A 23863-nucleotide genomic window follows, 5' to 3' on the forward strand; every position below is an offset into this window, starting at 1 on the left:
TTACATCAAGGCTTTTCAGTGGGATCACATTTACCTTATTTCAAAGATTGAATCATTGTCTTACACTCTGTCTCTCCTCCAAATATATAAAAATGAAGTAGATATTTATAGAAACAATAAATTAGTAATATACGGCAGCCTTTGCTACGTCTTTTAATATTTGAAATGAAGTAACTTTGTTCTAGAACTGAATTATGGTGCCACAACCAAAGCAATAACGAGTTCAAAATTTTAATTGAAAAGGGAGGTATTCAGTAACTGAGGTGTATTTATGTTGTAAGATACTGGATTGCATAGATACAGACAAGGCAGTCCTTGAAAATAGATAAAAGTTTTAGAAGGGACAGATAGTTTATTTGCTGTATGCCTTTAAGTAAGACAAAGAGCATTAGCTAGTAACAATGTTAGCATGTTGGCATGCCCTCAGCTGTAAGAATATTGGGCCAGAGTCTATGACTCAGAGTTAGTACATTTGATGATTTGTAGCTAGATCTGCAGACTTTATATTGCCTTTATTCCAGAATGTCATCTGTGAATCATCAAGGTAATGTAGCAGAAAATAACCACTTGACTAATTTTGTATCGTTTTCCCTTTTTTCAAATGTCAGAATTCTGAAAGGCTAGTTCCAGCTTTAGGTGGCTTATATGTAGGGTTGAAAAAAAAAAACCCAGGTTTAAAAAAATGGGGTTTTTTTTGGGGGGGAGTTAACATATTCGATGGCTCATAACACATACCTTTCCTCCCCCAAAAAAAAGTCTCAGGAAATGAGCCTGTGTCTTGTGAGGCCAAGGTTCAGCAATTGAGGCAGTGGTTGGTGGTAAGTCTATGGCAACAGAGGCTCTAAAATCAAACCCCAGACATCTTTGTACATGTAAACAATGTGATGATTGGTACTACACCACAAAACAACTCTTTCTTTCAAGGTAATGATATATAATAGGTCATACTTACCGGTAATTCACATAGAATGACACCGGTCAGGAAGAATTTGCCTAAGTGACCATGCACCACGCACTGCATGTACCAAAACAAACACGTGGTTGGCTAGGTGCCAAACCCAGTGACACGGGCAAGCTTCACTGTGTTCTTTATAGTGTGATGCTATTACTCCTTGAGGTAAGACACTTTCATACAATTAAAATTGCACCTATCTTTTAACATTCTTGAGGACAAACTTTATTACCCCAGTAGTCTTTCACAGTCACTGCTGATGCCATATGTCAGGTACATGTTTACATCTCACAATAGGATTGGTATGTAGGCTACTAGCAAATATTAAAGTTTTTAAATGCAAAATATTGGGATCTAATAATGACCTAAATGCATGTGAGAGTCTTCAAATGTCAGGTGAAATCCTTCACTTCATATTCAGTGCTTAAATCCACTCATTTATCTTTTTTTTTTTTTTTTTTTTTTTTTTTTCATTTCAATGTCTGCAAAACTGGGTGCATCTTATGATCCATCAAATACGGTATTTATTTATTTGTTTTTTTATCTAATTTTTTTTATTACTCATATGTAAATCAGTTTAAATAAATAATCAAAGAGTAATCTAGAGTGGAACAAAAGGTTTGAAGTCTATTTTTTCATGTAGGAGGGGCACTGGCCAAGAGCAACAAAATACTCGTATAACAAAAAAAGGCCCACTTAGGTGCCCATTCCCGACAGAGTCAAGAGCGGTTGAAACCTCACTCTTGAAAGAGTTCAAGTCATAGGAAAGAGGAAATACAGCAGCAGACAGGAAGTTCCAGAGTTTACCAGAGAAAGGAATGAACGATTGAAAATACTGGTTAACTCTTGCATTAGAGAGGTGGACAGAATAGGGATGAGAGAAAGAATGTCTTGTGCAGTGAGGCTGCAGGAGGAAAGGAGGCATGGAGTTAGCAAGATCAGAAGAGCAGTTAGCATGAAAATAGCAGTAGAAGATAGCAAGAGATGCAACATTGCAGCGATGAGAAAGAGGCTGAAGACAGTCAGTTAAAGGAGAGAAGTTGATAAGATGAAAAGCTTTTGATTCCATCCTGTCTAAAAGAGCATTATGAGTGGAACCTCCCATACATGTGAAGCATACCCCATACATGGATGAATATGGCCCCTGGACGGAGTCAGCAGCTGGGGTAAGAGGATGAGAAAAACTGGTGGAGATGACTCAGAATGCCTAACTTCATAGAAGTTGTTTTAGCTAGAGATGAGATGTAAAGTTTCCAGTTTAGATTATAAATAAAAGACAGACCAAGAATGTTAATTGTAGAAGAGCGGAATAGTTGGGTGTCATTGAAGAAAGGATAGTTATCTGGAAGTTGAGTTGATAGATGGAGGAATTGAGTTTCTGAGGCATTGAACAACACTTAAGTTTGCTCTGTCCCAATCAGAAATTTTAGAGAGATCAGAAGTCAGGCATCCTGTAGCTTCCCTGTGTGAACTGCTTACGTCCTGAAGGATTGGACATCTACAAAAAGAGAAGGAAAATTGCAGGGTAGTATCATCAGCATAGGAATGTATAGGACAAGAAGTTTGGTTAAGATCATTGGTGAACAATAGGAAGAGAGTGGGTGACAGGACAGAACCCTGAAGAACACCATTGTTAATAGACTTAGAAGAGCAGTGACCATCTGCCACAGCAGCAATAGAATGGTCAGAACTTGAGATGAAGTTACAAAACGAAGGATAGAAGGAGGGTAGTTTGGAAATCAGAGCTTTGTGTCAGACTTTTAAAAGCTTTAGATATGTCTAAGGCAACAGCAAAAGTTTTTCCAAAATCTCTAGAAGAGGATGACCAAGCCAGAAGATCACCAGTAGAGTGACTTTGACAGAATCCATACTGGCAGTTAGATAGAAAGTTGTGAAGTGATAGATGTTTAAGAATCTTCCTGTTAAGGATAGATTCAAAACTGTAGAGAGGCAGGAAATTAAAAGAACAGGACGATAGTTTCAGGGATTAGAATGGTCACCTTTTAAGAACAGGTTGAATGTAGGCAAGTTTTCAGCAAGAAGGAAAGATAGATGTTGATAGACAGAGTTGAAAGAATTTGACTAGGCAAGGTGCAAGTGTGGAGGCACAGTTTCGGAGAACAATAGTAGGGATCCCATCAGGTCCATAAGCCTTCCAAGGGTTTAGTCCAGTGAGGAGATGGAAAACATCACTGCGAAGGATCTTAATGGGTAGCATGAAGTAGTCAGACGATGGAGAAGTGGGGAACAAGCCCTGAATCATCTAAGGTAGAGTTTTTAGCAAAGGTTTGAGCATAGAGTTCAGCTTTAGAAATGGATGAGATGGCATCAGGTTGAAATAAGGAAGAGAAAGATGAAGAAGCAAAGTTATTGGAGATGTTTTTGGCTAGGTGCCAAAAATCACAAGAGGAGTTAGATCTTGAAAGATTTTGACACTTTCTGTCAATGAAGAACAGACACTTGTTAAGGTAATGCTGATACAGGTTGGTCCAGTTGGACAAAGCCTGTGTTAATTTGTACTATACAATAAATGAACAGGTCAGGCTTGACTACTCTTACATTTTTTGTGTACGAGTATATGTACATTTATAGACCTTATTTATCAATGTGATGTAAAAATAAATTTTGATATGTGAAATAGTTTTTAAAATCTAACCCCCCCTTTTTTTTTTTTTGTGGGTTGGGGGCTTGGCAGTTTGAGTGTTTTTTTTTTTTTTTTTTTTTTTGGGGGGAGGGGGGATTATCTTTATGCCAACCCTGCTTATATGGCAGTTTGTCAAGACTTCTTTGGTCTCTGAATCTTCTTTTAGGATATGTATGTTTTCCTTTGATTTTTTTCCATTGGCATTCTACTTTCAGTTTCATAATATTTCACAGATCTCACAATCACTTTCATCATCTCTCACTTTATGACCCGATGAATGCAGTTCAGTTCCCATAATGCATTGCCATGATTAATGATACTAGTATGAAACATTAGCAGTGTTTCATTGTGATTATGTTCCATTATTGTCATTACATGATTTTCAGAGCTGGACCATAAGCAAAAGGACCCAGAACTTTATGCACCTGTCAACATTGGACTACCAAAGAGACGGCCACCACGTCGTGAACTGCTGGAGAGCCGTCTACAGCACTTAAAAGAACTCAGAAAAAATAAAACTTTGGAGAAAGAAGCATGGAAGGGCAACTGTAAGGAGTATTCAGTCAGTCATAAAGCTGCCATGTAGACCAGAGATATGTGATGCAAGACTTATACATAGGACAGTATTATGTTGCTAGTACTTCCAGTTATAATTGTATAATTGTTAGATATCAAATATTATCTACTCTCTTGTTAGTCTACACACACACACACACACACACACACACACACACACACACACACACACACACACACACACACACACACACACACACACACACACACACTTATTTATCTATCTATCTATCTATCTATCTATCTATCTATCTATTTCACAGATTTGTTATATGAAAATTGCTGTTGATCTTTTATTACATATTAATTTCCTTTCCTTTTTTTCTAGTAAAACTTGACCTTGATCAAGTTCAAGCTGATTGGGAGACTGGGACTGGCCCTCACCAGCTCCGTGTTTTAGCTCAACACTATGGCATCTTTGACCATCTGTTTGGCAACGCTTATTTTGTCCCACGGATTTTCCTCAACATCTCCTATGACTATGATGAGGATACTGTGTCACCAGTGTACAGAGGAAACACCATTAAGCCAAAAGAGGTCAGGCAAAGTTTTTATTCTGTTTCTCTATACAGTAGAACCTTGGTTCACAAACTTAATCTTACATATTTAAGTGTTTTTTTTTTTTTTTTTAATATATAAAATGAAATTGAAATACATATCCTTAAGTAAAGACAAATAACACTAAATTAAATAAAACAGTACTGTAATTTATCTTTGTTGTCTATAGTTGCTGGTAGAGGTGGATGGTGAGGGAGGAGAGAAAGAGGAAGCTACCGGATTTCGGGTAAAAGGCTACTGCCTGCCTCCTCCTCTCTCTGCTCCATACACTCTTCCCCCCCTCACTCTCTCTCTCTCTCTCTCTCTCTCTCTCTCTCTCTCTCTCTCTCTCTCTCTCTCTCTCTCTCTCTCTCTCTCTCTCTCTCTCTCTCTCTCTCTCTCTCTCTCTCTCTCTCTCTCTCTCTCTCTCTCTCTCTCTCTCTCTCTCTCTCTCTCTCTCTCTCTCTCTAGCAAATTTTTGTTTTTAGCAACCCACACTCCCCCATATCTATCCATTATTGGTAATGTACTTTAATTTACAATAATTAAAAGAATAACCAAGACTCTTTAGGCCAAAAGACTGAGCTGGTGGTGACATTAGCACTTTTCATGTTCTTAGGTGGCATAATGAGGGCTAAAATAACACAAAAAAGGGGGAAAAAATAATGTTTTTGAACACATCACTCCCACGAACAATGTTTATGCCAAATACTCCAATGCACAACTGAGCACGAGGCTCCTTGGATTGTGGATAATGTGCGTTCATAACCCAAAGCATTGTTCGTGAACCAAGCTAAAATTTGTTCGCAAAACTATAGTCCCACCACTCTAAAACCAAGGTTTGGGTGGGGGTCAAGTTGAGGATTTCTCTACCCATGGCATTGTCATGTTCTCATTACTCTGGTAGGTGAATGATGGCCTGACACTGTTAGGCTTCATCACACCCTGACTTGACGTGTGTGTGTGTGAACACCACATATGGTTATGAATTTTATGAGGTGAGTGAGATATTGATTGACAATCAGTATGATCCTTGATAGTACTTTTCATTTTCTCTCTCTCTCTCTCTCTCTCTCTCTCTCTCTCTCTCTCTCTCTCTCTCTCTCTCTCTCTCTCTCTCTCTCTCTCTCTCTCTCTCTCTCTCTCTCTCTCTCTCTCTCTCTCTCTCTCTCTCTCTCTCTCTCTCTCTCTCTCTCTCTCTCTCTCTCTCTCTCTCTCTCTCTCTCTCTCTCTCTCTCTCTCTCTCTCTCTTTTTTTAAACAAAATTTACAGGCTTAAAACAACACATTTTTTATGCTGCTATTTGAAAAGCCTATACTTAAATATAAAGAAGAAAATATATACAAAAGCGAACTCATCCTATTAAATATACACATGATTAACACAGCACTAGTGTGGGAGTTTGTGTTTTACGCCACCTCTGTGCAGCCACTTTTACTTGCTGGAGTATCATTGTCCGTGTATCACTCATGACTGCCGTAAACACATTCCACAGTCTGGAGGTTCTGGCTGTGTAAGAGTGCTGGTGCTGCCTCGAGTAAGATCGAGGCACATGCACCAGCATGTCACTGGAGGTGGTGGTCCTGGACTCCCTCTGGACAGCTCGTGGTGGGAGTCTTAATGAGCTGAGATGAGGGACCTCCAAAACCCGGGCCTTGTGCTGGACCACCAGCGCCGACACGTCCTGCCGATGCTCCAGCGACATGACTCCAGTCTGCTCCTCCTGCTGCTGCTGTTGCTGTCCATCCATCCCCACCAAGCGCAGTGCACGTTGTTGCACAGCATCCAGTCTCTGCAAGTGGGTGGGGGCACTTGACATCCAGGACAAGGCACTGTACTCCATACAAGGCTGTATCTGAGCCTTGTACAGTGTGAGGATGCCCCAGGAGTCGAGGCTTTCCGACATCCAACGCAGTGCAGAGACTCGCTAGGAGGCCTGGTGGGCAACAGCAGCAACATGGCAGTCAAAGCGCAGGCCACAGTCCACTGTCACTCCCAGCAACTCGACGTGTTCCTGGAGGGGAAGTGTCTGGCCTCCAAAACTCAGACAGCCTGAGACGGTCAGGGAGGCAGCTGGGGACCGTGACATGACCATGGCCTGCGTCTTTTCTGGAGTGAAGCTGACTTGCCACGCCTCTCCCCACTCCATTACCAGCCTGAGCTGCCTGTTCAGCTCTCTAACGGCTCGCTGACTGTCGGAGAGGCAGTAGGAGCGGGAGAGACTGCAGTCGTCGGCATATGCAAGCAGATTCAGTATTTGCCGCAGGAGGTCATCGATGGATATGTTCCACAGGATCAGGCCTAACACTGAACCCTGTGGAACTGAGGCCTGTATAGTTAACGGCTGGGATGCCTGTCCATTGATGACTATCCGGAGGGTTCTCCCCTGGAGGTAGTCCTCGAGCAGTGCAAGGAGGTTGCCCTGGATACCCTTGGCGCAAAGCTTTTTTACAAGTCCCGCGTGCCAGACCTTATCAAAGGCCCCAGCAATGTCCAGGGCCACCACAAGAGTATCCAGACCTTCGTCCAGGACATCTTGCCAGCCTTGGGAGAAGAGGGTGAGAAGGTTTGCTGTTGAGCGGCCAGGCCGGAAGCCGAACTGCCCGTCAGAGAGGAGGCGGTGCTCACTCAGGTGATGACAGATGACACCTGCCACTACCTGCTCCAGCAACTTGCCCACCGCGGAGAGCAGCGAGATGGGTCTGTAGTTGCTGGGCTCAGACTTACCCGCGCATCCTTCCATATAGAGGGCCACCTGTGCTCCATCAGGCAGGCCCTGAAGACGCTGGTGAGAGGACCTGACAGCTCACTGGTGCAACATTTGAGGAGCTGCGGGCTGATGTCGTCCGGGCCAGTGGCTTGGTTCTCCTCTACTTCCCTCATTAGCCGCTCCACCTGTCCACGTGTCACCTGACCATCGGTGACGGTGTGGTCTGTTTCCTGAGGGATGTGAGGTGGACGTCTGCCCGGATCAGTGACTGACATCTTCTCTGCGAAAAACTCAGCAAGTAGAGAAGCCTTGTCCTCACTGCTGGTGGCTGTTGTCCTGTCCAGCCTTGTTAGTGGAGGAACAGTGTCGTGGTGGCCTGCTCCTTGACAAGCCTCCACCAGGTCTCTCTCTCTCTCTCTCTCTCTCTCTCTCTCTCTCTCTCTCTCTCTCTCTCTCTCTCTCTCTCTCTCTCTCTCTCTCTCTCTCTCTCTCTCTCTCTCTCTCTCTCTCTCTCTCTCTCTCTCTCTCTCTCTCTCTCTCTCTCTCTCTCTCTCTCTCTCTCTCTTTCTCATGCTGGTTATAGTTTTTAATTGCATTGTACAATATATTTTAAAATTTTGACTTTATTGCTACACCACAGCAAGTGAGCAACAGAAGTACCTGACTCATCCCAGGTCACACAGGTGACATGTGACTCAAGAATCTTGAGGCCTGGGTGTGTAGGCCTAAGTCTTGCCACTCACTAGGGTTCATGGTTCTAAGATGGGTAAGCAGTGAAACATTTGTTTATAATACAACTAGAAGGAATATCAGCAGAGTATGTGTTTTTTCATGATAAAAATAAATAAGTTAAAACCCTGGTTTATTTTTATTATGAAAAAACACATACTCTGCTGATATTCCTTCTAGTTGTATTATAAACAAATGTTTCACTGCTTACCCACCTTAGAACCATGAAGGAAGTCTGCAAAAGCAATGCTATTTTTCAGCAACACTGTTAAAATAAGTATGCCATGTTTCTTTGCTGTTCTGTAAGTACCATATTTGATGGCTTATAAGACACATCTTTTTCTCCCCCAAAAAAGTCTCAGAAAATGAGCCTGTTTCTTATAAGACCAAGGTTCAGCTTTGGGGCAGTGGCTAATGGTAAGTCTATGACAAACCATAAGCATCTTCACACATGTAAACAAAGTGATGGTTGCTTCTACACCACTAAAACAACTCTTTTTTTGCAAGATAACAATGTATAACAGGTCTTACTGGTAATTCACACATAATAACACCAGTCAGGAAGAAATTAAGTGATGATGCTTACATTGCATGTACCAAAACCAGTCTGGCTACATGTGCAAGATTCGCTGCGTTCCTTAGTATGATGCCATTATTCCTTGAGATAAGACACTCCTTCATTCAACTGAAATTGTGCCTCTTTTAACATTCTTACCTTGCATGCATGTTCAACAAAACTTGAAGCTAATGAGAAACTATTGTTCTTTTTTAGAAAATAGCTTACCACCTAACAAAACAAAAGATTTCATAAGTGATGAGAACATCACAAGGTAGGGCAGTTCATGGTGATGGTCTATACTGAATATTTCAAATAAGAATATCTTGTAGAGAATAAGGTAAATCTGTTTTCACACATCCTTATGCTTTGAAATTTTACTAAAATATTACAAATAGAAATATGTGTAGCATGATGATAAAAAGTATGTACAAACTTAATTACCCCTCTGGGCTCTGACAGTGTTACTGCCTACACCATATTTGTTTACATGTCACAGCAGGATTTCTCTCTCTCTCTCTCTCTCTGTCTCTCTCTCTCTCTCTCTCTCTCTCTCTCTCTCTCTCTCTCTCTCTCTCTCTCTCTCTCTCTCTCTCTCTCTCTCTCTCTCTCGATCTGAGATGCATCTTATAAGTCTTCAAATATGGTGCTTTATGCACATTAGGTTTGTTTTTCTTTGATATACAAGAATATTTATTTTGATACTTTGGTAGTATATGTTTACCGATCTGTAGTTTTTTCTTTTTACATATACCACCGCAATTACACCACTGATTTTAGGAAGTATGGCCATGCTGCAGGCAGGGGAATCCCTGTTCAAACCCCATCCAGACCTTAGTTTTAGAGTGGTGGGACTATAGCTCTTGAACTAATTTGTTCATGATCTGGGGTGTTTGTGAACCAAGGTTCTATTGTAGTACATGTACCTCATGGCATTCACGGGATTAAGTTACAGTTTTGAAAATCTGTTGGGTAGCTCACATAATAATAAAAGTTTGGGTAAAGCTTTCTTAAGTATTTTTGTGGCAAGTCAGAACACTCATAGATGGTTATGCCACACTTTTTCACCATCACTGCCCCCACAATACAATGAACATTAGTTACTAATCATTGGTGTCACTTTAATATCGAGTGTTTTTTGGTGGAGACATCATACAACAGAGGAGTTGCTACTGTTGCCACCACTGCAACAACTAGTCCCTCAGACTGCAAAAGTGCAGCAAAACACATCTTAAGAGTCATAGACCCATTTTTCAGATTTACTGTGCACATCAATACCTCCTGCATACTTTTTTGTAAATTATGAGGTTATGATCCATGTCCTAGGGGGCTGAATGTAGAGTGTTGTGGAGGAGCTGCTACACAAAGAACATTTGTCGTGTTGTTGGCAAGAATGATAATGGGGAGTTTTCAGAACTTGTGGTTGTCACCAGGTGGCAGCACAAACACAAACTCTTCTCTCACATACAAGCAATATCAGATATACCTACTGTGTTCTATTTACATGAAGGTGCAATGGGCTTATATAATATATTTTTCTACGTAATCCCTTCTAAGTAGTAACACAAGTAAAATCAAATTCTTTTCATGAACAAATGTATATAAGTTGATTTTCTAGTGAATCGGCATTTAGATTTATTTGGTCACCTTAAGATTTCCAAATGAATACACTCTTGATTGGAAACGTCTTAATCTAGATGACAGTAAACATAAAGGCAACATGTCTGTGACAGTCAAAAGTCCAAATTACATAGATCTCCTTCCTAGTTTATGGAAATGGCAATTTTAATAAAAAAAATTGGCAACTCGAGTGTCCTGGCGATAGTAATGCTGTATCTTTAACCAAAACAAACACCTGACTCAGCCACACTGGTTGAACTTAAGAAACATGTTGTTGGACAAGAAGTTGAATGTTGCTGCGGTGTCCATCTCCACTACGCCCTAAGCAATGGATTACAGTAGCTGGACACTACAGCAGCAGCAGGATCGCCTGAGAGATGTTTGTTTTGGTTCTCGATTACTTTGCCTTGTCGCTCGCTTCGTGAGAGGGATGCTAAAATCCCCACAAAAAAAAAATAGAGCCATATATCACGATGTTACTGAGTAGGTTGTGTCATACTATATAGTACAGTGTGATTTTTATTTTTTTCATTGTCCAAATCAGTAGTTTTTATACTTGTAATATGCTTTATTTAAGATAATGCTAGCAGTTTACTCGATAATCACACACAAAAAAAAATTATTTTGACCACATTCTCTCAATATTATCCATATCGGATATTGAAAAGTCGATAAATCATTTCAATAGTATCATGATGATCAATGTTCTATGCATCTTTATGCACCTGGGATTTACTACAACAATATTTTGGCTCTCTTTCCTGCAGTTAGATGAGCAGCAACAACATCTAGCGGTTTAGTTCCGAAAACTCGCCATTAGACTGAAGGAGAGAAATTAGACAAATTGTGTAAAGGCCAGGTTGTCATAATTATTTTCTCTTCTTAATCTTTAAGTGTAAAATAAATTGATTTTAAACAGGCACATTATTCATATATATTTATATTCATAAGGATAATTTTTGCATTTATACTGCTTTATACTTATCTATACATGAATATCTCAAACATTATCAGTACAGTAAAACCTTTATTAAGTCGGAATTGCACTTAAGCAAGGCAACAAAGTAATCAGTTAAAAACTGTCCAAAAAGGTTATTTCTGCAAAATTTTTGTAAGTTTACACCATGCTGGGTTAACAGAGTCAAGCCAAGCATAACCTACCTTGTGATAATTACTGCATATGTTACAACATGATGCTAAGAAGGGCTGGTGGTTCTGGCTGAAGGTCAGGAGGTTTAGCCTTTGCAATAGCACCTTTCTGATGCAGTCTTATATGCAGTTTCTTTTTGTAACCTGATCTGCTCTCTTGTTTCTTTCAAATATCACTTGATTTTTGTTTGTACTTTTCTTTCATTTCTTCCAAAATATATAGAGTATTTCTTTTGTTTCAGTGTTACTGTTGTCAAGGAGCTCACCAACAATCCAGTTTTCATTTTCTATATATGGTCTTTGTAATTTGTCTGCTTGTCTCCTCTGATCTTCATCCCTTCCCTTTTCCTTATTACTGATAACAAGAATAATGGAAGAGGTAATGACTGCAAAAAATTCAGTAAACAAGGCTGCATCAGAAGGTGCTGTTGAGACTAAACCTCCGACCTTCAACCAGAACCAAAACCAGCAGCCCATCTTAGCATCATGTCCTCAGAGCACAGTGCAACTAGAGACTCTAGAACAGTGTTTCTCAACCTTTTTACCCTTGCATAACCCTTGAAATAAATTACATATCTCAAGGAACCCCTGCACAAAAAAAATTATATACCATGTCTCATATTTTTTTTCATTGTAGTTCACATGGTAAATATCATATATATATATATATATATATATATATATATATATATATATATATATATATATATATATATATATATATATATATATATATATATATATATATATATATATATATAATAACTGGTTTAAGGAAAATTAATACTTCTTTGTCAAATTTATTGATAATGCTAAAAGAAATGTTCTTAATATCATGGGTGAATGAGGGACTACCTGCATGTCAGGAAGCACAGAGATGCCTGATGTAGACCATGGCCATGCATGTGTCCTGCACTGAGTGAGTCACTTGATACACAAATCAGTCACAAACAGGTCCTGTCCACTGAGTGAGTACTGACTAGTGAAGGCAGTTACACACACACATCACTAAATATATCCCCAGTGTTTTTTTTTTTTTTTTTTTACATAATTGGTTAGATAGGATGATGTCTATATTACAGAATTATAATAATCAATAATATGCTGTGCATGTTCAGTGGAATCTCAGTTCCTGATTGCTGTTCAAAATCCAAAATACTAAAAAACTGAAACTATTTTCCTCATAGGAATCAATGTAAAATAGATTAATCCATTATCAGACACCCATCCACCACATCTTAGCGGGTAACGGCCAATGCACCCACTGCTAAGATGGCCGCTCCACAACATCTCTGGCTTAGAAATTTTTTATCCAGAAAGAATGTAGTGAATGAACTTGGTGACACAGGAGTCATCAGAAGACATTGTTTAGACCATACACGCATTTTCTTTGTTACCGATGAAGTGAGGGAAGCCTTAAAGAGTGACACAGAGGAGCAACCCACTCACTGCCAAAATGAAGGTGATCATAACACTTAGATATCTTGTTGCTGGGGAAAGCTAATGGAAAAATGCAGTTGTACAGTAATGATAGTGTCGTGAGTCACAGAGAGACCCACAGGAGGCTCGGAATTACTCCCAAGTGCCAAATCTTGTTTGTTTACATCGAGGTTCTTCAGTAGGATCACATTTAACTTATTTCAAAGACTGAATTGCTATCTTGCCCTCCATGTCTCTCCTACCAATATATAAAAGCAAAGAAAATATTTATAGAAACTAAATTTTTTTATAAATAAATTTTTTATAAATAAATTTTTTTAATAAATGGCAGCTTTTGCTATGTCTTGTAGTATTTGAAATCAAGTAACTTTGTTCAAAAACTGAATTATGATACAGCAACTGAAGCAATTATGAGTTAAATTTTTTGTTCAAAAACCAAGTTTTAACGAGGAAAGCTAAGGACAATTATGAATTAAAGGTAGCCAGCCAGGCGAAGACGGACCCCAAGGGATTTTATCAGGTATACAGGACGAAAAATAAGGATACTGTAGGTCCATTAAAGGCAGCAGATGGGGAGCTGGTTAGTTCTGGGGAGGAGATTAGTAAACTTCTGAATGATTATTTTTTAACTGTCTTCACTCAGGAAAACATGCAGGATATGCCAGATAGTGAACAGGTGTTTAGAGCAGATGAGTATGAGAAGCTGACGGATATTTCCATAACTAGGGAGATAGTGGAGCAGGAGATAGATAGGCTAAAAAAGTTCAAGTCACCAGGACCTGATGAAATATATCCCAGAGTACTGAAGGAATGTAAAAAGATTATTAGTGAGCCGTTAGTTTCTGTCTTTAGGAAATCACTGGAGTCGGGTGAGGTACCAGACATGTGGAGGCAGGCTAATGTAGTACCCATCTTTAAGAAAGGGGATAAAACTTTAGCGTCTAATTATAGACCTGTCAGCTTAACTTCAGTTGTAGGTAAAATGTTAGAGTCAATAATAGCCAGGAACATTAGGGAGCATTTAGACAAATATAACTTGATAAATCAGTCACAGCATGGCTTCACGAAGGGGAAGTCTTGCCTGACAAACTTGTTAAGTTTTTACAGTAAGGTGTACGAGGCAGTAGATAATGGTGATAGTTATGATATCTTATATCTGGACTTTAGTAAAGCATTCGACAAGGTGCCCCATCAAAGGCTCCTGAGAAAGGTTAGGGCGCACGGGATAGATGGGAAGGTGTTAGGTTGGATAGGGTCATGGCTTGGTAACAGGCGACAGAGAGTGGTAATAAACGGCTCGAAATCCGAGTGGGGTCATGTCATTAGTGGGGTGCCACAGGGATCAGTATTAGGGCCATTATTATTTCTAATATATATCAATGACTTGGATAGTGGAATTAGTAGCGATGTTAGTAAATTTGCGGATGACACAAAGATAGGTAGATTAATTAGGTCAGAAGCGGATGCCATCGCCTTGCAGACAGACTTAGATAGAATGAATGAATGGACGGATAGATGGCAAATGCAATTTAATATCAATAAATGCAAAGTGCTTAGCGTAGGTAGAGGAAACCCACACAATAGGTACACATTAAACACCCAAACTCTGGTAGGTACAGGGTACGAGAAAGATTTAGGAGTTATAGTTAGCTCTGAACTCCGTCTAGGGAAACAATGCATAGAAGCCAGAAACAAGGCAAATAGGGTACTAGGATTCATTTTTAGGAGTGTTAAAAGTAGAAGGCCGGAAGTAATATTAAAGTTATACTTGGCGCTGGTCAGACCTCATCTAGACTACGCTGTGCAGTTCTGGTCCCCACATTACAGGAAAGATATAGGTCTATTAGAATCAGTACAGAGGAGAATGACTAAAAGGATACAGGGGATGAGGAGTATTCCTTACGAAGCGAGGCTGAAGCGGTTAAATTTACATTCTCTAGAGAGACGTAGGTTAAGAGGGGACCTGATAGAAGTCTTTAAGTGGTATAAGGGTTATAACAAGGGAGATGTAAGCAAAATTCTTAGGATCAGCAACCAGGGTAGAACAAGAAATAACGGGTTCAAGCTTGAAAAATTTAGGTTTAGGAAGGAGATAGGAAAAAATTGGTTCTCAAATAGAGTGGTAGATGAGTGGAACGGACTCAGGAATCATGTAGTTAGTGCTAGGACACTAGAGAGCTTTAAGAGAAGATTAGACAAGTTTATGGAAGGGGATAGCAGATGGAAATAGGTAGGTGTGTTTCATACAGGGACTGCCACGTGTAAGCCTGGTCGCTTCTTGCAGCTTCCCTTATTTCTTATGTTCTTATGTTCTTATGTTCAAGTTGTTCATAAAGGGAGACATTCAGTAATCAAGGTTCCACTGTATAGTAATATTACGAATATGAAATTAAATAAAAACTCAAAAGTGCATTAGCTTATCTCACTCTTTTTTGTGGAACACCAAGGGATCTTTTGCAGAACCCTAAGGTTTCTGGGGGAACCTTAGGGTTCCCCCAGAAAGGGAGGAAGGAGAAGGAATGAAAAGATACAAACCTTTTCTATGCACGTGCACACACATATGCTTCCACACACACACACACACACACAGGAGTCTTCAATCAGTATTCACAAAAGAGAGAACATTTGTGTGGCAGAGTGAGATGAGTGAGGAAATGGGTCTGGGGAAAATTCAAGTGACTGAAGAGCATGTCCAGAAACAGATGGAAGGACTAGACGTTAGGAAGGCCCCTGGACCTGATGGAGTGTCAGGATGGATACTAAAAGAGTGCAATCAGCAGTTGACATGGGTAATACATAATATTGAGTGCTCCCTATTTTTTTTTTTTTTTTTTTTTTTTTTTTTTTTTTTTTTTATGTAGGAAGGATACTGGCCAAGGGCAACAAAAATCTAATAAAAAAATGCCCACTGAAATGCCAGTCCCATAAAAGGGTCAAAGCAGTGGTCAAAAATTGGTGGATAAGTGTCTTGAAACCTCCCTCTTGAAGGAATTCAAGTTGTAGGAAGGTGGAAATACAGAAGCAGGCAGGGAGTTCCAGAGTTTACCAGAGAAAGGGATGAATGATTGAGAATACTGGTTAACTCTTGCGTTAGAGAGGTGGACAGAATAGGGGTGAGAGAAAGAAGAAAGTCTTGTGCAGCGAGGCCGCGGAAGGAGGGGAGGCATGCAGTTAGCAAGATCAGAAGAGCAGTTAGCATGAAAATAGCGGTAGAAGACAGCTAGATATGCAACATTGCGGCAGTGAGAGAGAGGCTGAAGACAGTCAATTAGAGGAGAGGAGTTGATGAGACGAAAAGCTTTTGATTCCACCCTGTCTAGAAGAGCAGTATGAGTGGAACCCCCCCAGACATGTGAAGCATACTCCATACATGGACGGATAAGGCCCTTGTACAGAGTTAGCAGTTGGGGGGGTGAGAAAAACTGGCGGAGACGTCTCAGAACACCTAACTTCATAGAAGCTGTTTAAGCTACAGATGAGATGTGAAGTTTCCAGTTCAGATTATAAGTAAAGAACAGACCGAGGATGTTCAGTGTAGAAGAGGGGGACAGTTGAGTGTCATTGAAGAAGAGGGGATAGTTGTCTGGGAGGTTGTGTCGAGTTAATAGATGGAGGAATTGAGTTTTTGAGGCATTGAACAATACCAAGTTTGCTCTGCCCCAATCAGAAATTTTAGAAAGATCAGAAGTCAGGCGTTCTGTGGCTTCCCTGTGTGATATGTTTACCTCCTGAAGGGTTGGACGTCTAAGAAAAGACGTGGAAAAGTGCAGGGTGGTATCATCAGCGTAGGAGTGGATAGGACAAGAAGTTTGGTTTAGAAGATCATTAATGAATAATAAGAAGAGAGTGGGTGACAGGACAGAACCCTGAGGAACACCACTGTTAATAGATTTAGGAGAAGAACAGTGACCGTATACCACAGCAGCAATAGAACGGTCAGAAAGGAAACTTGAGATGAAGTTACAGAGAGAAGGATAGAAACCGTAGGAGGGTAGTTTGGAAATCAAAGCTTTGTGCCAGACTCTATCAAAGGCTTTTGATATGTCCAAGGCAACAGCAAAAGTTTCACCAAAATCTCTAAAAGAGGATGACCAAGACTCAGAAAGGAAAGCCAGAAGATCACCAGTAGAGCGGCCTTGACGGAACCCATACTAGCGATCAGATAGAAGGTTGTGAAGTGATACATGTTTAAGAATCTTCCTGTTGAGGATAGATTCAAAAACTTTAGATAAGCAGGAAATTAAAGCAATAGGACGGTAGTTTGAGGGATTAGAGCAGTCACCCTTTTTAGGAACAGGTTGAGTGTAGGCAAGCTTCCAGCAAGAAGGAAAGGTAGATGTTGACAGACAGAGCTGAAAGAGTTTGACTAGGCAAGGTGCAAGCACGGAGGCACAGTTTCGGAGAACAATAAGAGGGACCCCATCAGGTCCATAAGCCTTCCGAGGGTTTAGGCCAGCGAGGGCATGGAAAACATCATTGCGAAGAATTTTAATACATGGCATGAAGTAGTCAGAGGGTGGAGGAGAGGGGGGAACAAGCCCAGAATCGTCCAAGGTAGAGTTTTTAGCAAAGGTTTAAGCAAAGAGTTCAGCTTTAGAAATAGATGTGATAGCAGTGGTGCCATCTGGTTGAAGTAGAGGAGGGAAAGAAGAAGAAGCAAAGTTATTGGAGATATTTTTGGCTAGATGCCAGAAATCATGAGGGGAGTTAGATCTTGAAAGGTTTTGACATTTTCTGTTAATGAAGGAGTTTTTGGCTAGTTGGAGAATAGACTTGGCATGGTTCCGGGCAGAAATATAAAGTGCATGAGATTCTAGTGATGGAAGGCTTAAGTACCTTTTGTGGGCCACCTCTCTATCATGTATAGCACGAGAACAAGCTGTGTTAAACCAAGGTTTAGAAGGTTTAGGACGAGAAAAAGAGTGAGGAATGTACACCTCCATGCCAGATACTATCACCTCTGTTATGCGCTCAGCACACAAAGACGGGTCTCTGACACGGAAGCAGTAGTCATTCCAAGGAAAATCAACAAAATACCTCCTCAGGTCCCCCCAACTAGCAGAGGCAAAACGCCAGAGGCACCTTCGCTTAGGGGGATCCTGAGGAGGGATTGGAGTGATAGGACAAGATAAAGATATGAGATTGTGATCGGAGGAGCCCAACGGAGAAGAAAGGGTGACAGCATAAGCAGAAGGATTAGAGGTCAGGAAAAGGTCAAGAATGTTGGGCGTATCTCCAAGACAGTCAGGAATACAAGTAGGGTGTTGCACTAATTGCCCTAGGTCATGGAGGATAGGAAAGTTGTAGGCTAGTTCACCAGGATGGTCAGTGAAGGGAGAGGAAAGCCAAAGCTGGCGGTGAACATTGAAGTCTCCAAGAATGGAGATCTCTGCAAAAGGGAAGAGGGTCAGAATGTGCTCCACTTTGGAAGTTAAGTAGTCAAAGAATTTCTTATAGTCAGAGGAGTTAGGAGAGAGGTATACAGCACAGATAAATTTAGTATGAGAGTGACTCTGTAGTCGTAGCCAGATGGTGGAAAACTCGGAAGATTCAAGAGCGTGGGCACGAGAGCAGGTTAAGTCATTGCGCACATAAACGCAGCATCCAGCTTTGGATCGAAAATGAGGATAGAGAAAGTAGGAGGGAACAGAAAAGGGGCTACTGTCAGTTGCCTCAGACACCTGAGTTTCAGTGAGGAAAAGAAGATGAGGTTTAGAAGAGGAGAGGTGGTGTCGCCATGATGATTTTAAAATTTTTGGGTGAAGGGTGTTTGTGTTATTAGGTGCTTGTAGTTTTGTGAGGAGGAAGAGAGTTGTCTTTAGAGGGCAGGCTGTAACTGCCCCCTTGTGTTGTGAGACACAAAGGGAAACGTTCAGTGAGGTCACAGCTGGGTTTAATGATAAGTTCACAGCACCCCCTGAACAGTGCTTTAGACCTCACTGGGAGTAATTATTGTTTCGGCAGGTGTTTACTGCCTCCTCCTGGGAGGCAGTAGAAAGTTGAAAGGAAGAGAGCCAACATAGTGCCAATCTACAAAGTAAAGAGGAGCCCTTAAACCATAGACCTGTGTCTCTAACAAGTGTGGTGTGCAAAATGTGTGAAAGATTGGTGAAGGATAAATGGATGCAGTACCTAGAAGGAAATGAAGTGATAATAAAGCAACAATTTAGATTTAGGAGAGGGAGATCATGTGTTACAAACTTACTGAGTTTTTATTCTAGAGTGGTGGATGTAATGCAAGAAAGAGATGGATGGGCAGATTGTGTTTATTTAGACCTGATGAAGGCCTTTGATAAAGTGCCACACAGGAAATTGTTGTGGAAGTTGAAGCATAATGGTGGGCTAAGGGGGGCCTGCTGAGATGGATGGAAAATTTCTTGACAAACAGAGAAATGAGAATGGTGGTAAAAGATAAAAAATCATCATGGAGGGAAGTCTTAAGTGGAGTACCCCAAGGGTCAGTACTTGCACCAATCATGTTTGCAGTTTATATAAATGATATGACGGAGAGTGTCAACAGCTACATGAGCCTTTTTTGCAGATGATGCAAAGTTGCTGAAGAAAGAGGACTGTGGAATGTTACAAGAAGACCTGAATAAGATATCAGAGTGGAGTTATAGATGGGAAATGGAATTTAATTTAAAGAAGTGTGAAGTAATAGAATTTGGAAAAAGTACAAGAAGAGTAAAAGGAAATTATGTTTTGAATGGTGTAAGGTTGAATGGAGCAGAAGAGGAAAAGGATCTCAGTGTTACAGTGACTGAGAACCTGACCCCAGAGAGACACATTAACAAAATTACAGGAGAAACCTATAACTTGTTGAGAAGAATAAGGCAGGCCTTTGCATATATGGATGAAGAGATGGTCAGGAAGATGATCGTGTCGCTGATAAGACCTAGACTTGAATATGCAGCAGTAGTGTGGTTGCCATACAAGAAAAAGGATATAAGGAAGTTGGAGAGAGTTCAGAGAGCAGCTACGAAGATGGTACCAAGTATCATGGACTGATACTTGATAGAGAGACTGGCAAGGATACATCTACCAACTTTGGAAAAGAGCAGAGAAAGGGGAGACGTATAAAGCATATGAGGGAGTAGAGGAGGTGGACAGAAGTGACTTAATGGTCTGGGATACACAGGACACTAGAGGACATGGAAAGAGGCTGAAGAGGAGGATTAAATGGAAAAATTTAAAAAACTGGATGGAAAGTTACTTAAAGGAAAGAGAAATGAGAACAGTAGTAAAAGATGTAAAATTGAAATGGAGAAAAGTAGATAGTGGAGTACTACAAGGATCAGTGCTAGCACCAATACTTTTCCTGATCTACATATGGCATAAATTATATGCCTGAAGGAGTAAAGAGTTACATTAGTTTGTTTGCAGATGATTACAAAGACATAAGAAACAACAGAAACTGAAATTTTACAAGAGGACTTCAATAAAATCTGGGAATGGACTGAGAAATGGGAGAGGGAATTTAATGTGGAAAAAATGTCAAGTAATGGAAATGGGAAAAGTGAAGAGATCAAAATGGATGTATAAAATGGGAAATGAAGAAATAATAAAAGTAAAAGAAGGAAAGTTTGGAACAAGGTAAATGAGGATTTAGTATCTACAGTGAGTGTGCACAACTTTAAGGGAAACTGGACAAGTGTAGATATGGAAGTGGAACCACACAAGCATAGCTCATGCCCTGTAAATTACAACTAGGTTACACACACACACACACACACACACACACACACACACACACACACACACACACACACACACACACACACACACACACACACACACACATTTACCTCTTGATTCACAGAAAGAAAGAGGGAGCAGGGTGGATGTATTAAGGAATGAAAAGATACAAACCTTTTCTCATTAGCTGGTTGTTGAGAGTTGGATGTAAGTAAATACCAAAGTTACCTTCTCTTTCCTCCACAGGCTGCCAGCACACCTGACATTCAGTTCCACAGTGATCCAGACTCCTTGTGGACTTTAATCCTCACTAACCCTGATGGTAATCTCCTGGACAATGACCATGAGTGTCTGCACTGGTTTGTGTAAGTTTTGTCTTCAGGTTCTTTGTTTTACTTTGCTATTTGTATTTCATGTATAAGTGACTCCTTGTGTACTTATAGAACTAGCCTTTTCTACCACAAGCAGTATGGGTTCCAAGAAAGAAATGGAAAACTTGAATAGCTTTATACAGTTGTACTTTGAGTTACAGTTGCCTCTGGTTATGAGTAATTCAGGTTATGAGTAAAGGATATTTTTAAAAAATACTTCTGGTTGTGAGAGAAAACTTGAATTATAAGTTTGAACAGGCAGAGGACTCAACCTTTGTTTTCAACCAGATGGCAGAGATGCCCAGTCACTTGCTCTCGCTCACTCTTAGTCAGCACTGTGCTCTCCTAGAGAAAACAGTCATGAAGTCACATTGTCATTCATTTGTGCTCTTCATATATATATATATATATATATATATATATATATATATATATATATATATAAATGAAGAACACAACTCAGTAGGCATTTTTTTTTAAATAATTTAGCCATTTTTGTTACTTATTGTGTGACCTATTTTAAAAACAAACTTGCATGTCTGTCATAGGATATGTTTTGTTGGTTCATTTCCTACAGCAATAGAAATTCTCATGCACACTCCAACAATTTGTGAAATTGATCCTTAACAACAAATAACTTTGTTACTGAAAGGTATGTATTTCCTGTGTAAATGAGGGATCCATATTGTTGGGTTTGAGTGCCTGAGTGGGAATGCATGCATATTGCAGTTTTGGGATGAGGGGGCAATTTTTATTAGTTTCCCTGAAAATCTTACACTTCCATTCTACTCTCCTTTTAAATTCATATGCACTTTGTCTCTGATTCATTACCAAGTGGGAGTTAACCAACAAAAGGGTTATTCAATGAACAACTATTGAAAATAGTGGGCATAAATAAAATATAACTTTTTTTATATATTTTTCATGGTTCAGTTCATCTCTTTGTAATTCCATTTTCTTTTTTGTTAATTTTTTTACAAAATATCTTGATTCTACAGTCACTGATGAGTCTGATGGTGTCAACCAAAGTCGGCTACCTGATTATTAAGTGAGCTATGGCATATGATATAGAAACATGCCTTCGTCAAGCATGCAAAAGTGGCCTTGCAAGAGAGTGGTGCAGCCAATCAGCTGTGACTTTACAAACCTGCCTAGGCACCAGGAATTTAGCTTAAGTGAACGTAGTATAGTAATTTGATAATTGCAAGGTTTTCAGGTTATGAGTAGCCTTCTGGCATGAGATGAATAAAAGCACCAGTGTACCTACATAAACAGTTTTATTTCAGTGTTTTGGCACAGAGACTATGCCATTATCAAAGAGATGTGGACAAATAACATGTGAGATACATATATATATATATATATATATATATATATATATATATATATATATATATATATATATATATATATATATATATATATATATATATATATATATATATATATATATATATATATATATATATATATATATATATATATATATATATATATATATATATATATATATATATATATATATATATATATATATATATATATATATATATATATATATATGTGTGTGTAAAGATAAAACAAGGAAATTTTTAATTATTCATAAGATATAGAGAGGGCAGGCTGATTTGCTGTTGTTAGGTTCAGGGACAAATTTCCTTATGTACACTGATTCCAATATTCTAATATCAGCTCTGTTTGAGGAGTCTAAAATTTTAAAGTAATCTTTCCTGGGTGGTAAGTTACACTTCACCAGGTGTTCTCTTACTACAGCGTGAGGAGATGCAAGTAGAGGACAGCCAGTCCTGCACAGCTGACCCAAGTGCTCATCTGTCCTGTTTTTATAGGAGTGCACAGTGCTGCCTATATACCCTGTTTGGAAACTAGGGCAAGTGAATTTGCAAACAACAGATGATCTGAGGTTGGTCGGCAGGTGGTCCTTGAATCTAAAAAATTTACCTATTTTAGAATTATTCACAAAGGTACAAAAATACAAAAGATATAGCGTATTTTACGGCTGGCAAGGCGCTGCATCTTGGAAGACACACCCTAATATTGGAAAGAAATTTCTAAGAAAAAAAAGTCATTCTCATACAAGAATACATTCACCATATATCTGACCACTGAACATAAAAACACAAGAAGCAAGGAGTCTGCAAGACTCCTGTAAACCTAGATTTGACCATCTATAATCATTATCCATGAATTTATCAAACCTTTTCATAAAACTATCTGTTGCTCAGCACTCATCACAGATTTGCTGGAGTTCTCAATACGAATTTACAGTTATGTAAATAAAACTACTGTAGGCAAATACACACAGTGAAGCAGTGTGTCCCCCACATGCTGACAGTGTATATTGTTTACATTATTCACTTGTCCAATTTTGTTCATATGGCAATGACATACTAGTTAGTGATTAGTAAATATACTGTACATCTTTCGTTGTCCAAGGATGGTTTTGTTTTCATAAAAATGAATTAAAAATTTTAAAAAATATGAATGTAAAAATATAAAGCAAAGAAATTTTATTTATCTTCAAATCCCAAGACCTCGTCACAATACAACATTCATCTTAAAAGACGCATAATTATTTTTCAGGGTATTTTTTACAAAAAAAGTGCATCTTGTAAACCATAAAATATGGTAATTTATTGCATAGGCAGTATTTTAGATCTGGAGAGACATCGCCCAAATAAGGCAGCTTAAAATACATAGTATGTTTCTTAACAGAGCAAATCACAGGTTTAGGCTGATATTTTTCATTTAAATACTTGTACACCAAATTTTCAAAGATGTGTGTTGGGGAACCACTTGTAAAAAGTAGGATTTAAGAAAAAAAAAACTGGCTTCGAAACTGACCCGAGAGTTTTAAAACTCTTTT

At 39.4% G+C, this 23863-nt stretch overlaps 1 protein-coding gene across 1 annotated transcript in view; it reads left to right on the forward strand.

Moving 5' to 3' along the window:
* The window catches only part of LOC135108103 (large ribosomal subunit protein mL38-like), a 69129-nt gene that overhangs the window by 19145 nt on the left and 26121 nt on the right, over positions 1-23863 (forward strand). Inside the window, exons 2-4 of the mRNA XM_064018768.1 lie at positions 3983-4144; positions 4501-4709; positions 20855-20973. Coding sequence (XP_063874838.1) covers positions 3983-4144; positions 4501-4709; positions 20855-20973 — 490 coding nt within the window. The remainder of the gene's footprint in view (positions 1-3982; positions 4145-4500; positions 4710-20854; positions 20974-23863) is intronic.

The sequence above is a fragment of the Scylla paramamosain genome, chromosome 16 (genome assembly GCF_035594125.1).
Source record: "Scylla paramamosain isolate STU-SP2022 chromosome 16, ASM3559412v1, whole genome shotgun sequence".
In the NCBI taxonomy this organism is placed as follows: Eukaryota; Metazoa; Arthropoda; class Malacostraca; order Decapoda; family Portunidae; genus Scylla; species Scylla paramamosain.